The sequence below is a fragment of the Eleutherodactylus coqui genome, chromosome 7, assembly GCF_035609145.1.
Source record: "Eleutherodactylus coqui strain aEleCoq1 chromosome 7, aEleCoq1.hap1, whole genome shotgun sequence".
Classification (NCBI taxonomy): Eukaryota; Metazoa; Chordata; class Amphibia; order Anura; family Eleutherodactylidae; genus Eleutherodactylus; species Eleutherodactylus coqui.
In genome coordinates, this window is record NC_089843.1 from 63,195,181 (window position 1) to 63,207,842 (window position 12,662).

Below are 12,662 nucleotides of genomic sequence, written 5' to 3' on the forward strand. Positions count from 1 at the left end.
TATCTATAGGAACATGTACAAGGAGAACACATTGTACCATATCTATAGGAACATGTACAAGGAGCGCATTGTACCATATCTATAGGAACACGTACAAGGAGCGCACATTGTACCATATCTATAGGAACACGTACAAGGAGCGCACATTGTACCATATCTATAGGAACATGTACAAGGAGCGCACATTGTACCATATCTATAGGAACATGTACAAGGAGCGCACATTGTACCATATCTATAGGAACACGTACAAGGAGCGCACATTGTACCATATCTATAGGAACACGTACAAGGAGAGCACATTGTACCATACCTATAGGAACATGTACAAGGAGCGCACATTGTACCATATCTATAGGAACATGTACAAGGAGCGCACATTGTACCATATCTATAGGAACATGTACAAGGAGAGCACATTGTACCACATCCACAGGAACATGTACAAGGAGCGCACATTGTACCATATCTATAGGATCATGTACAAGGAGCGCACATTGTACCATATCTATAGGAACATGTACGAAAGGATGACACATTGTACCATATCTATAGGAACATGTACAAGGAGCGCACATTGTACCATATCTATAGGAACATGTACAAGGAGGACACATTGTACCATATCTATAGGAACATGTACAAGGAGAACACATTGTACCATATCTATAGGAACATGTACAAGGAGAACACATTGTACCATATCTATAGGAACATGTACAAGGAGCACATTGTACTATATCTATAGGAACATGTACAAGGAGAGCACATTGTACTATATCTATAGGAACATGTACAAGGAGCACATTGTACTATATCTATAGGAACATGTACAAGGAGCACATTGTACCATATCTATAGGAACATGTACGAAAGGATGACACATTGTACCATATCTATAGGAACATGTACGAAAGGATGACACATTGTACCATATCTATAGGAACATGTACAAGGAGCGCACATTGTACCATATCTATAGGAACATGTACAAGGAGAACACATTGTACCATATCTATAGGAACATGTACAAGGAGAACACATTGTACCATATCTATAGGAACATGTACAAGGAGCGCACATTGTACCATATCTATAGGAACACGTACAAGGAGCGCACATTGTATCATATCTATAGGAACACGTACAAGGAGAGCACATTGTACCATACCTATAGGAACATGTACAAGGAGAACACATTGTACCATATCTATAGGAACACGTACAAGGAGAACACATTGTACCATATCTATAGGAACACGTACAAGGAGCGCACATTGTACCATATCTATAGGAACATGTACAAGGAGCGCACATTGTACCATATCTATAGGAACACGTACAAGGAGCGCACATTGTACCATATCTATAGGAACACGTACAAGGAGCGCACATTGTACCATATCTATAGGAACACGTACAAGGAGCGCACATTGTACCATATCTATAGGAACATGTACAAGGAGCGCACATTGTACCATATCTATAGGAACATGTACAAGGAGAACACATTGTACCATATCTATAGGAACATGTACAAGGAGCGCACATTGTACCATATCTATAGGAACATGTACGAAAGGATGACACATTGTACCATATCTATAGGAACATGTACAAGGAGCGCACATTGTACCATATCTATAGGAACATGTACGAAAGGATGACACATTGTACCATATCTATAGGAACATGTACAAGGAGCGCACATTGTACCATATCTATAGGAACATGTACAAGGAGGACACATTGTACCATATCTATAGGAACACGTACAAGGAGCGCACATTGTACCATATCTATAGGAACACGTACAAGGAGCGCACATTGTACCATATCTATAGGAACACGTACAAGGAGCGCACATTGTACCATATCTATAGGAACACGTACAAGGAGCGCACATTGTACCATATCTATAGGAACACGTACAAGGAGAGCACATTGTACCATATCTATAGGAACATGTACAAGGAGAACACATTGTAGCATATCTATAGGAACACGTACAAGGAGAACACATTGTAGCATATCTATAGGAACACGTACAAGGAGAACACATTGTACCATATCTATAGGAACACGTACAAGGAGAACACATTGTACCATATCTATAGGAACACGTACAAGGAGCGCACATTGTACCATATCTATAGGAACACGTACAAGGAGCGCACATTGTACCATATCTATAGGAACACGTACAAGGAGCGCACATTGTACCATATCTATAGGAACATGTACAAGGAGCACATTGTACCATACCTATAGGAACACGTACAAGGAGAACACATTGTACCATATCTATAGGAACATGTACAAGGAGCACATTGTACCATATCTATAGGAACATGTACAAGGAGCACACATTGTACCATATCTATAGGAACATGTACAAGGAGCACATTGTACCATATCTATAGGAACATGTACAAGGAGCGCACATTGTACCATATCTATAGGAACATGTACAAGGAGCGCACATTGTACCATATCTATAGGAACATGTACAAGGAGCGCACATTGTACCATATCTATAGGAACATGTACAAGGAGAACACATTGTACCATATCTATAGGAACATGTACAAGGAGAGCACATTGTACCATATCTATAGGAACATGTACAAGGCGCACACATTGTACCATATCTATAGGAACACGTACAAGGAGAACACATTGTACCACATCTATAGGAACATGTACAAGGAGCACATTGTACCATACCTATAGGAACACGTACAAGGAGAACACATTGTACCATATCTATAGGAACATGTACAAGGAGCACATTGTACCATATCTATAGGAACATGTACAAGGAGCACACATTGTACCATATCTATAGGAACATGTACAAGGAGCACATTGTACCATATCTATAGGAACATGTACAAGGAGCACACATTGTACCATATCTATAGGAACATGTACAAGGAGCACATTGTACCATATCTATAGGAACATGTACAAGGAGCGCACATTGTACCATATCTATAGGAACATGTACAAGGAGCGCACATTGTACCATATCTATAGGAACATGTACAAGGAGCGCACATTGTACCATATCTATAGGAACATGTACAAGGAGAACACATTGTACCATATCTATAGGAACATGTACAAGGAGAGCACATTGTACCATATCTATAGGAACATGTACAAGGCGCACACATTGTACCATATCTATAGGAACACGTACAAGGAGCGCACATTGTACCATATCTATAGGAACATGTACAAGGAGAACACATTGTACCATATCTATAGGAACATGTACAAGGAGAACACATTGTACCATATCTATAGGAACATGTACAAGGAGCGCATTGTACCATATCTATAGGAACACGTACAAGGAGCGCACATTGTACCATATCTATAGGAACACGTACAAGGAGCGCACATTGTACCATATCTATAGGAACATGTACGAAAGGATGACACATTGTACCATATCTATAGGAACATGTACAAGGAGCGCACATTGTACCATATCTATAGGAACATGTACAAGGAGCACACATTGTACCATATCTATAGGAACATGTACAAGGAGAGCACATTGTACCATATCTATAGGAACATGTACGAAAGGATGACACATTGTACCATATCTATAGGAACATGTACAAGGCGCACACATTGTACCATATCTATAGGAACACGTACAAGGAGCGCACATTGTACCATATCTATAGGAACATGTACGAAAGGATGACACATTGTACCATATCTATAGGAACATGTACAAGGAGCGCACATTGTACCATATCTATAGGACCATGTACAAGGAGCACACATTGTGCCATATCTATAGGAACATGTACAAGGAGGACACATTGTACCATATCTATAGGAACATGTACAAGGAGAACACATTGTACCATATCTATAGGAACACGTACAAGGAGCGCACATTGTACCATATCTATAGGAACATGTACAAGGAGCACACATTGTACCATATCTATAGGAACATGTACAAGGAGCGCACATTGTACCATATCTATAGGAGCATGTACAAGGAGCACATTGTACCATACCTATAGGAACATGTACAAGGAGCACATTGTACCATATCTATAGGAACATGTACAAGGAGAACACATTGTACCATATCTATAGGAACATGTACAAGGAGCGCACATTGTACCATATCTATAGGAGCATGTACAAGGAGCACATTGTACCATATCTATAGGAACATGTACAAGGAGAACACATTGTAGCATATCTATAGGAACATGTACAAGGAGGGCACATTGTACCATATCTATAGGACCATGTACAAGGCGCACACATTGTACCATATCTATAGGAACACGTACAAGGAGCGCACATTGTACCATATCTATAGGAACATGTACGAAAGGATGACACATTGTACCATATCTATAGGAACATGTACAAGGAGCGCACATTGTACCATATCTATAGGACCATGTACAAGGAGCACACATTGTGCCATATCTATAGGAACATGTACAAGGAGGACACATTGTACCATATCTATAGGAACATGTACAAGGAGAACACATTGTACCATATCTATAGGAACACGTACAAGGAGCGCACATTGTACCATATCTATAGGAACATGTACAAGGAGCACACATTGTACCATATCTATAGGAACATGTACAAGGAGCGCACATTGTACCATATCTATAGGAGCATGTACAAGGAGCACATTGTACCATACCTATAGGAACATGTACAAGGAGCACATTGTACCATATCTATAGGAACATGTACAAGGAGAACACATTGTACCATATCTATAGGAACATGTACAAGGAGCGCACATTGTACCATATCTATAGGAGCATGTACAAGGAGCACATTGTACCATATCTATAGGAACATGTACAAGGAGAACACATTGTAGCATATCTATAGGAACATGTACAAGGAGGGCACATTGTACCATATCTATAGGACCATGTACAAGGAGCGCACATTGTACCATATCTATAGGAGCATGTACAAGGAGCACATTGTACCATACCTATAGGAACATGTACAAGGAGCACATTGTACCATATCTATAGGAACATGTACAAGGAGAACACATTGTAGCATATCTATAGGAACATGTACAAGGAGAACACATTGTACCATATCTATAGGAACATGTACAAGGAGCACATTGTACCATATCTATAGGAACATGTACAAGGAGCGCACATTGTACCATATCTATAGGAACATGTACAAGGAGAACACATTGTACCACATCCACAGGAACATGTACAAGGAGCGCACATTGTACCATATCTATAGGAACACGTACAAGGCGCGCATTGTACCATATCTATAGGAACATGTACAAGGAGCGCACATTGTACCATATCTATAGGAACATGTACAAGGAGCGCACATTGTACCATATCTATAGGAACATGTACAAGGAGCGCACATTGTACCATATTTATAGGAACATGTACAAGGAGCGCACATTGTACCATATCTATAGGAACATGTACAAGGAGCGCACATTGTACCATATCTATAGGATCATGTACAAGGAGCGCACATTGTACCATATCTATAGGAACATATACAAGGAGAACACATTGTACCATATCTATAGGAACACCTACAAGGAGCGCACATTGTACCATATCTATAGGAACACGTACAAGGAGCGCACATTGTACCATATCTATAGGAACATGTACAAGGAGAACACATTGTACCATATCTATAGGAACATGTACAAGGAGAACACATTGTACCATATCTATAGGAACATGTACAAGGAGAACACATTGTACCATATCTATAGGAACATGTACAAGGAGCCCACATTGTACCATATCTATAGGAACATGTACAAGGAGAACACATTGTACCACATCCACAGGAACATGTACAAGGAGCGCACATTGTACCATATCTATAGGAACATGTACAAGGAGTGCACATTGTACCATATCTATAGGACCATGTACAAGGAGCACACATTATACCATATCTATAGGAACATGTACAAGGAGCGCACATTGTACCATATCTATAGGAACATGTACAAGGAACACACATTGTACCATATCTATAGGAACATGTACAAGGAGTGCACACTGTACCATATCTATAGGAACATGTACAAGGAGCGCACATTGTACCATATCTATAGGAACATGTACAAGAAGAGCACATTGTACCACATCTATAGGAACATGTACAAGGAGAGCAGATTGTACCATATCTATAGGAACACGTACAAGGAGGGCACATTGTACCATATGTATAGGAACATGTACAAGGAGCGCACATTGTACCATATCTATAGGAACACGTACAAGGCGCGCATTGTACCATATCTATAGGAACATGTACAAGGAGCGCACATTGTACCATATCTATAGGAACATGTACAAGGAGCGCACATTGTACCATATCTATAGGAACATGTACAAGGAGCGCACATTGTACCATATTTATAGGAACATGTACAAGGAGCGCACATTGTACCATATCTATAGGAACATGTACAAGGAGCGCACATTGTACCATATCTATAGGATCATGTACAAGGAGCGCACATTGTACCATATCTATAGGAACATATACAAGGAGAACACATTGTACCATATCTATAGGAACACGTACAAGGAGCGCACATTGTACCATATCTATAGGAACACGTACAAGGAGCGCACATTGTACCATATCTATAGGAACATGTACAAGGAGAACACATTGTACCATATCTATAGGAACATGTACAAGGAGAACACATTGTACCATATCTATAGGAACATGTACAAGGAGAACACATTGTACCATATCTATAGGAACATGTACAAGGAGCCCACATTGTACCATATCTATAGGAACATGTACAAGGAGAACACATTGTACCACATCCACAGGAACATGTACAAGGAGCGCACATTGTACCATATCTATAGGACCATGTACAAGGAGCACATTGTACCATATCTATAGGACCATGTACAAGGAGCACATTGTACCATGTCTATAGAATTTTTCAATATGACAAATCATCGAGAGATTGTGCATTAAACGTAATGCTGTCCCAAATGACAACGGATGGTTCTTAGCCATTTATTGTGAAATACTTTTAAACGTTACACGTCAGCAGCACCAAATATTTTCCTGCTGGCAAAATTTGAGATTTAAAAAAATATAAAAATAATAAAATATCTATAGATTTATAATACATATTAATATTAAAGTCATCTGTAAATACAGGATGATCATATTTAAACCAGAGGATTAATAATATTAAAAAAGAACAATTATATCCTATATTTACTTTCACAGCAAAAAAAAGGCATTTGATTGGTTGCTACTGAAATATTTGTGTCTTCTTGTCCTATAAAGTTCCCTCATTTTTGGTATAAATGGCGGTAATTTGAGGAGAGCTCTCAGCGCTGACAACTCCTGACAGAATATTTGTCATGTTGCATGCTGTTAAAAGGTCCCTTGTGATGGATGCCGTTCTGAATCTTCACAGTAACGAACAAACGGGACTCACATAGGTATCGATTCAATAGAAATTAAAGGAAACACAGAAGCCAACTGATATGGCTATGCCATTACTTGGTCGCAGCATTTATAATAAAAAGGCATTTTCAAATTCCGGAGGGGCCTTTCACCGTGACGAACCTCACATTTTCCACGCATTGTACATATGCTAGTATTATCACTGCATAGAAAGATGTGGTGTCAGCAATCTATGACAATAATCATTTACTTTAAGTGCAAAGAAACAAAAGACAATGCTCTAAAATAGGAATCGTATAGAATATGCACACACAATATATATATTAAAAAAGCAATATATGCCCCATTTTTAGGATTATCTATATTTTTTCTTTTCCTTAATCCAGAGTGATAAATAAGGACTAGTTTATACCTTTATTGTGGTGAAGCTACCTGCTCGCACAAGTTCTCTAGATACTGCTGTACTTCTTGCACTACCCTTACAAATACACACATTGTCTAGTGAGTAACAAGCTTACCTTTTCCCATGTACAACAGCCCCCGGGTCTTGGGACTTGGCTTCAAGCTCCTGAACTTCATCAACCAAGTTCTTAAAGCAGGTTCTTTTGATGCTTAAATGAAACCAAAAGTAATTAAATCTTATTATAAAAAGATCTTCGTTTAATTAGATATTCTGTATCTCCTCTAAACGGATACATGTGTATACGAAGAACATGTCAAGGGCACTTATAATGTATACAATATATCAAACTAATTCTTGTATAGATCACTTCTTATTGCTGTATGTACTCAAGGTATCAAGCCAGTACTTTATAAAATAACACACACACAAAAACAACTCAAAAAAGCAACAATACTTACGCCTTATAAAACACGTCAAAAAGCAAAGATGTTATTGGAATGAAGAAGAGACCCATCCAGAATACACCGGAGCTGAACATCATATCTGCCTGCAATACATAAAACACTGAAGTGTAATGATGTGTGTCTATATCACTCTGCATGGGAGGCGAGTCTATAATACTACAAATCAGATTTGTATTGCTAAAATAGTATGGCAGTGTAAAAACAGTAAATGAGCGGCATGGACAGACCCTATTTTTGTACTGATCTGCGTTTATTACAAAGGGAGCACTTAGAATAGCGTCTCTGAGATTACATAGCTCATCACATCTTCATACCCACATATCTAGAATATTACAGCAGTCCTTGAAGCAACCATTTCTGGAAATGCTCAATATAGTTTTTCTGCCACAGATCAAAATAATTAAAAAACATATAATATGTATTTTATTTACACACATTGAAACTTTTCTTTCTCTATGTGTGTAAATTAAAAAACACAACAAAAAAGAAAACCAAAAAAACCCACCTTTTTAATTTTGATCCGTCATAGAAATAAAATGGATGGATATATATATATATATATATGGAAATAAATAAAAATACACTTTTTATTTTGATTGTTAATATATATATAAAATTTTAACAATCAAAATAAAAAAGTGTTTTTTTATTTATTTCCACCCACTGTATTATATATCAATATATACACCTCTATAGCTATCTATTACACATACACACGTCTATACGGATTTTTTCACACATGCAAAACATTTACTAACTATTCTTCTATTTGCAGATATAACTTGTAATTAGGATAATTCTTAGGGTTCATTTTTTAGGAGTTTTCAAACTTTGCCATAAGTTACAAAGAAAGTTAACATGAATTCTATAAAGCTGTAATAAATGCAACCCGATAGACCAACTACTGAAAATGGCATTTACCTTTTTGCATAGGATGACCCATGTGCTGCAGTTCCAGAAACGCTTTAGAATTTCCTAGACTTGTGCTACCTTGTTTCTAATTCCAACAAGTAGAATGGAGCAGAAGCAGTAATGTAGGCCTTAAGATGTTAATACTGACCATTGTAATGCTAACTATGACTGGATGGGCAACCAGAGTTACTATTCAGTCCACCAGTCTTTGACTTTGCAAATGAACATGAGTTGGGGGAGGTGGGAAGATTTTTTTTTTCTACATCATATCTGAAAGCCTGTCAGATTTTTTATTGTTGGGTTGCTGAGTTAATCCAAACCTAAAAGATTTAAAGCTGACATCCGCATTTAGGACAGAAGGCTTCTTTGTATATTTTGGATCAAGTAGGGGGGGGGGAAAGTAAAATCCCAAAAGAATTTTCTTCTTCTTTCTGTTGGAGAAAAGAAAAAAAAAAATCTACCCCTCATTCTGTAGAAACCATTTTTGTTTGTAACTTTTCACATCTCTCCGCACACAGGCTGGTCAAGCTGGGAAATGGCAAACTCCTGCCTTTCAGACAATGGCAGAAACAGGAGCAGCCTGTTCTAAGGATGGGCTGTGTCAGACCGGGTCTGTGGTTTACAAATTGTTCCTAATGTGTGAGATTTGTAGTCTATGCCAAGTTTCCTCTTTCTTATGAAACCAAATGGAATCTGCCACAAAAGTGGCTCTTGTGGGAATTCATAAGGAGCTCAGAAATTAGACTTGAAAAGACTGAAATAATTAAGGACTAACAGCTTTTTGGTAAATGAATGAAGCCAGACATCGTATTGAGTTTTGTATCAACCACAATATGGCACCGATTTGGCACCTCCTATAGAAATCATGTAGGTAGAATAGTCATAAGTACCCCAGAAAGGTTTTGACATCTTAGTACATACCTAAATGTGCATGTTATACTGCGTGAATTCATGGGCAAGGTATAAGGATGAACTTTACTTATGGATTTACATGCGTAAAATCCACCGTGGATTATAGCAGAAGACAACGTTACATATATAAAGGTTTCCATCATGTCCCCTCCTCTCTTCCTGTAACATATATAAAAAGTTTCCATCATGTTCCCCCCCTCTCCCTTCCTGTAACATATCTAAAAGGTTTCCATCATGTCCCCCCTCTCCCTTCTCTCTTCCTGTAACATATATAATGGTTTCCATCATGTCTCCCTCTCTCTTCCTGTAACATATATAAAGGTTTCCATCATGTCCTTCCTCCTCTACTCCTGTAACATATATAAAGGTTTCCATCATGTCTCCCCTTTCCCTTCCTGTAACATATATAAAGGTTTCCATCATGCCCCCATCTCCTCCAGGCTACATAGATTAAGTTTTTTAAGCCTTTTCTGATAAAAGTTTTGTTCTTGAGACCTTCCACCATTTTTATAGCCCATCTTTGAAGTTCTATTTTATCAATGTCTTTCTGTAGGTGAGGTCTCCAGACCTGAACTAAGTATTCCAGATGCGTTCTCACTAGAGCTCTATAAACAGCGGGATCACAATCTCGCTCTTTCTACTGGCAATACCTCTTAGTATGCAGCCGATCATTCTACTTGCTTTCCCTTTTGTCTGACTGTACTGCAGACTCATTTTCAAGCTGTCAGAAATTAGAACCCCTAAATCCTTGTCTTCTGAAGTCCTAGATAACACGAAACAGCCAATAGGATATAAAGTCTGAGGTTTTCTCTTCCCCGAGTGCATTATTTTACACTTGGAGACACTGAACTGCAGTTGCTGCTTAACATATGTTCTCTAGTATGGAATGACAAAGTCCAGAGAATCAACAGAGTATAGGATCTGTGAGGTTCAGGAACTGCTATTTACATCATTACTGTATAGACTGTAAATGATCATTGGCGTAATAGTTTCTATACTAGAGCGATGCCTCGCCTTTACAGCAAATTCGACAGGTTTTCCAATTAAAACAAAAAAACCCCAAAAAACATATAATAAAAGATTAAGAAAAAAAAACAAAAGAAAAACCCACAAACCAACCAGTGTTTCGGTCCTAAATGACAAGACACTTATTAGCCATTATATGGATGTAGTAGTTTAACATTCAGACTTTTTTTCTACTGTACTGGTTAGGCTACTTGTGTCACATGTTTTTAATAACTCTCTGAAAAAAAATATATATTTTTTTTATTTTATTAGGGGGAAAAGTGTACAAAAAGCAAAAAAGTTGGTTTTGGAAAGTATCTTATTTCTTTAATTTGCAAACTGACAGCATTTTGTATAGTTTTGATCTATAATATTTATAGCAGTAAGTAAAAGGGTCAGTTAGGGCTAATGCCTACGGACAGATTATCGCTGCGGAATTCACAGCCAGACGCCCACCCCAAATTCCGCAGCAATAGCAGTCCATTGACATGCTGTGTCAAATGATTCTCCCCTGCCCAAGAACGGAAATCAACTGCTATTTTAAGTTTGTGGGTAAGAAATCGCAGCAGGCTTTATGTGGAAAATCGCACGGACTGCTTCCATTGCAGTCAATGGAAGGCATCCGTCGGGGGACATTTTATACTGTGGAGTATCGCGCGAATCCACGTCACAGCCTGCACTGCACCGCGCATGCTCGCCTGACGAGACACTTGCGGTAGATCTGGACAGGTGAGTATAGGGTCTCTGGGTCCGATTCCGCTGCAAGATTTCACAATCGGCCACCTTATGGTTTGAGTTGCAGAGTCCTGTTTCTTTCCATTTACTTCTGTTTTTAGGTTTGGTTATTTTGTCGCCCCCCTACAACACCCATGTGGTCATAACAAACCAGGAAAATACACTGCACATTTTTTTAATACTGCTGTTCTCTACCACTGTAGCAGGGGCTTCTGTGAATTCCCAGTTATGGCAAATAGCCCAGTATTGGCAATCACTGACAAAGCTGATTTGGGGTCTGCTAAGATCCAGCAGCCAGGACATGCCAGGGGGGCACCCTGTGATCACTAAAACACATTGCCGTAACGCCTTTCTCTTGCTATCTGGCTGGTATTTATAGGAATATAAAACAAAAATGTACAGAACCCACTGGGTGCGTACAAGGATGAGTACTTAATATAGAGGCATAAAACTTTAATATTAAAGTACAATTTCTGAAGTTTTTATGTGCACATAAGCAGAATGACGTTTGCAGGCACGGCAATGTATATATGTAACATCATAAATCATTCCTCTGAAACTCCGGACTCTGCTTCACACTTTCACTGTTTGGTCAGGTGGAAAATTTTACAACCATATATACACAACACTAAATGCAAGACAGAAGGGGTTGTGTATAAAGCTGTTAGTTCAATCTAACAGCACAGATGGGGTTAAAAAACTAGCAATTAAAATATTATAATTTTTGGCATTATTAAAAATTGTGTAAC

At 38.4% G+C, this 12,662-nt stretch overlaps 1 protein-coding gene across 4 annotated transcripts in view; it reads right to left on the reverse strand.

Annotated features, from left to right (window-relative positions):
* The window catches only part of ATP8A1 (ATPase phospholipid transporting 8A1), a 197,879-nt gene that overhangs the window by 13,410 nt on the left and 171,807 nt on the right, over positions 1-12,662 (reverse strand). For all 4 annotated transcript variants that reach the window (XM_066573135.1, XM_066573136.1, XM_066573134.1 and 1 more), the window contains 2 exons: positions 8,344-8,432; positions 8,001-8,093 (listed from right to left, as the gene is read on the reverse strand). In XM_066573135.1, coding sequence (XP_066429232.1) covers positions 8,001-8,093; positions 8,344-8,432 — 182 coding nt within the window. The remainder of the gene's footprint in view (positions 1-8,000; positions 8,094-8,343; positions 8,433-12,662) is intronic.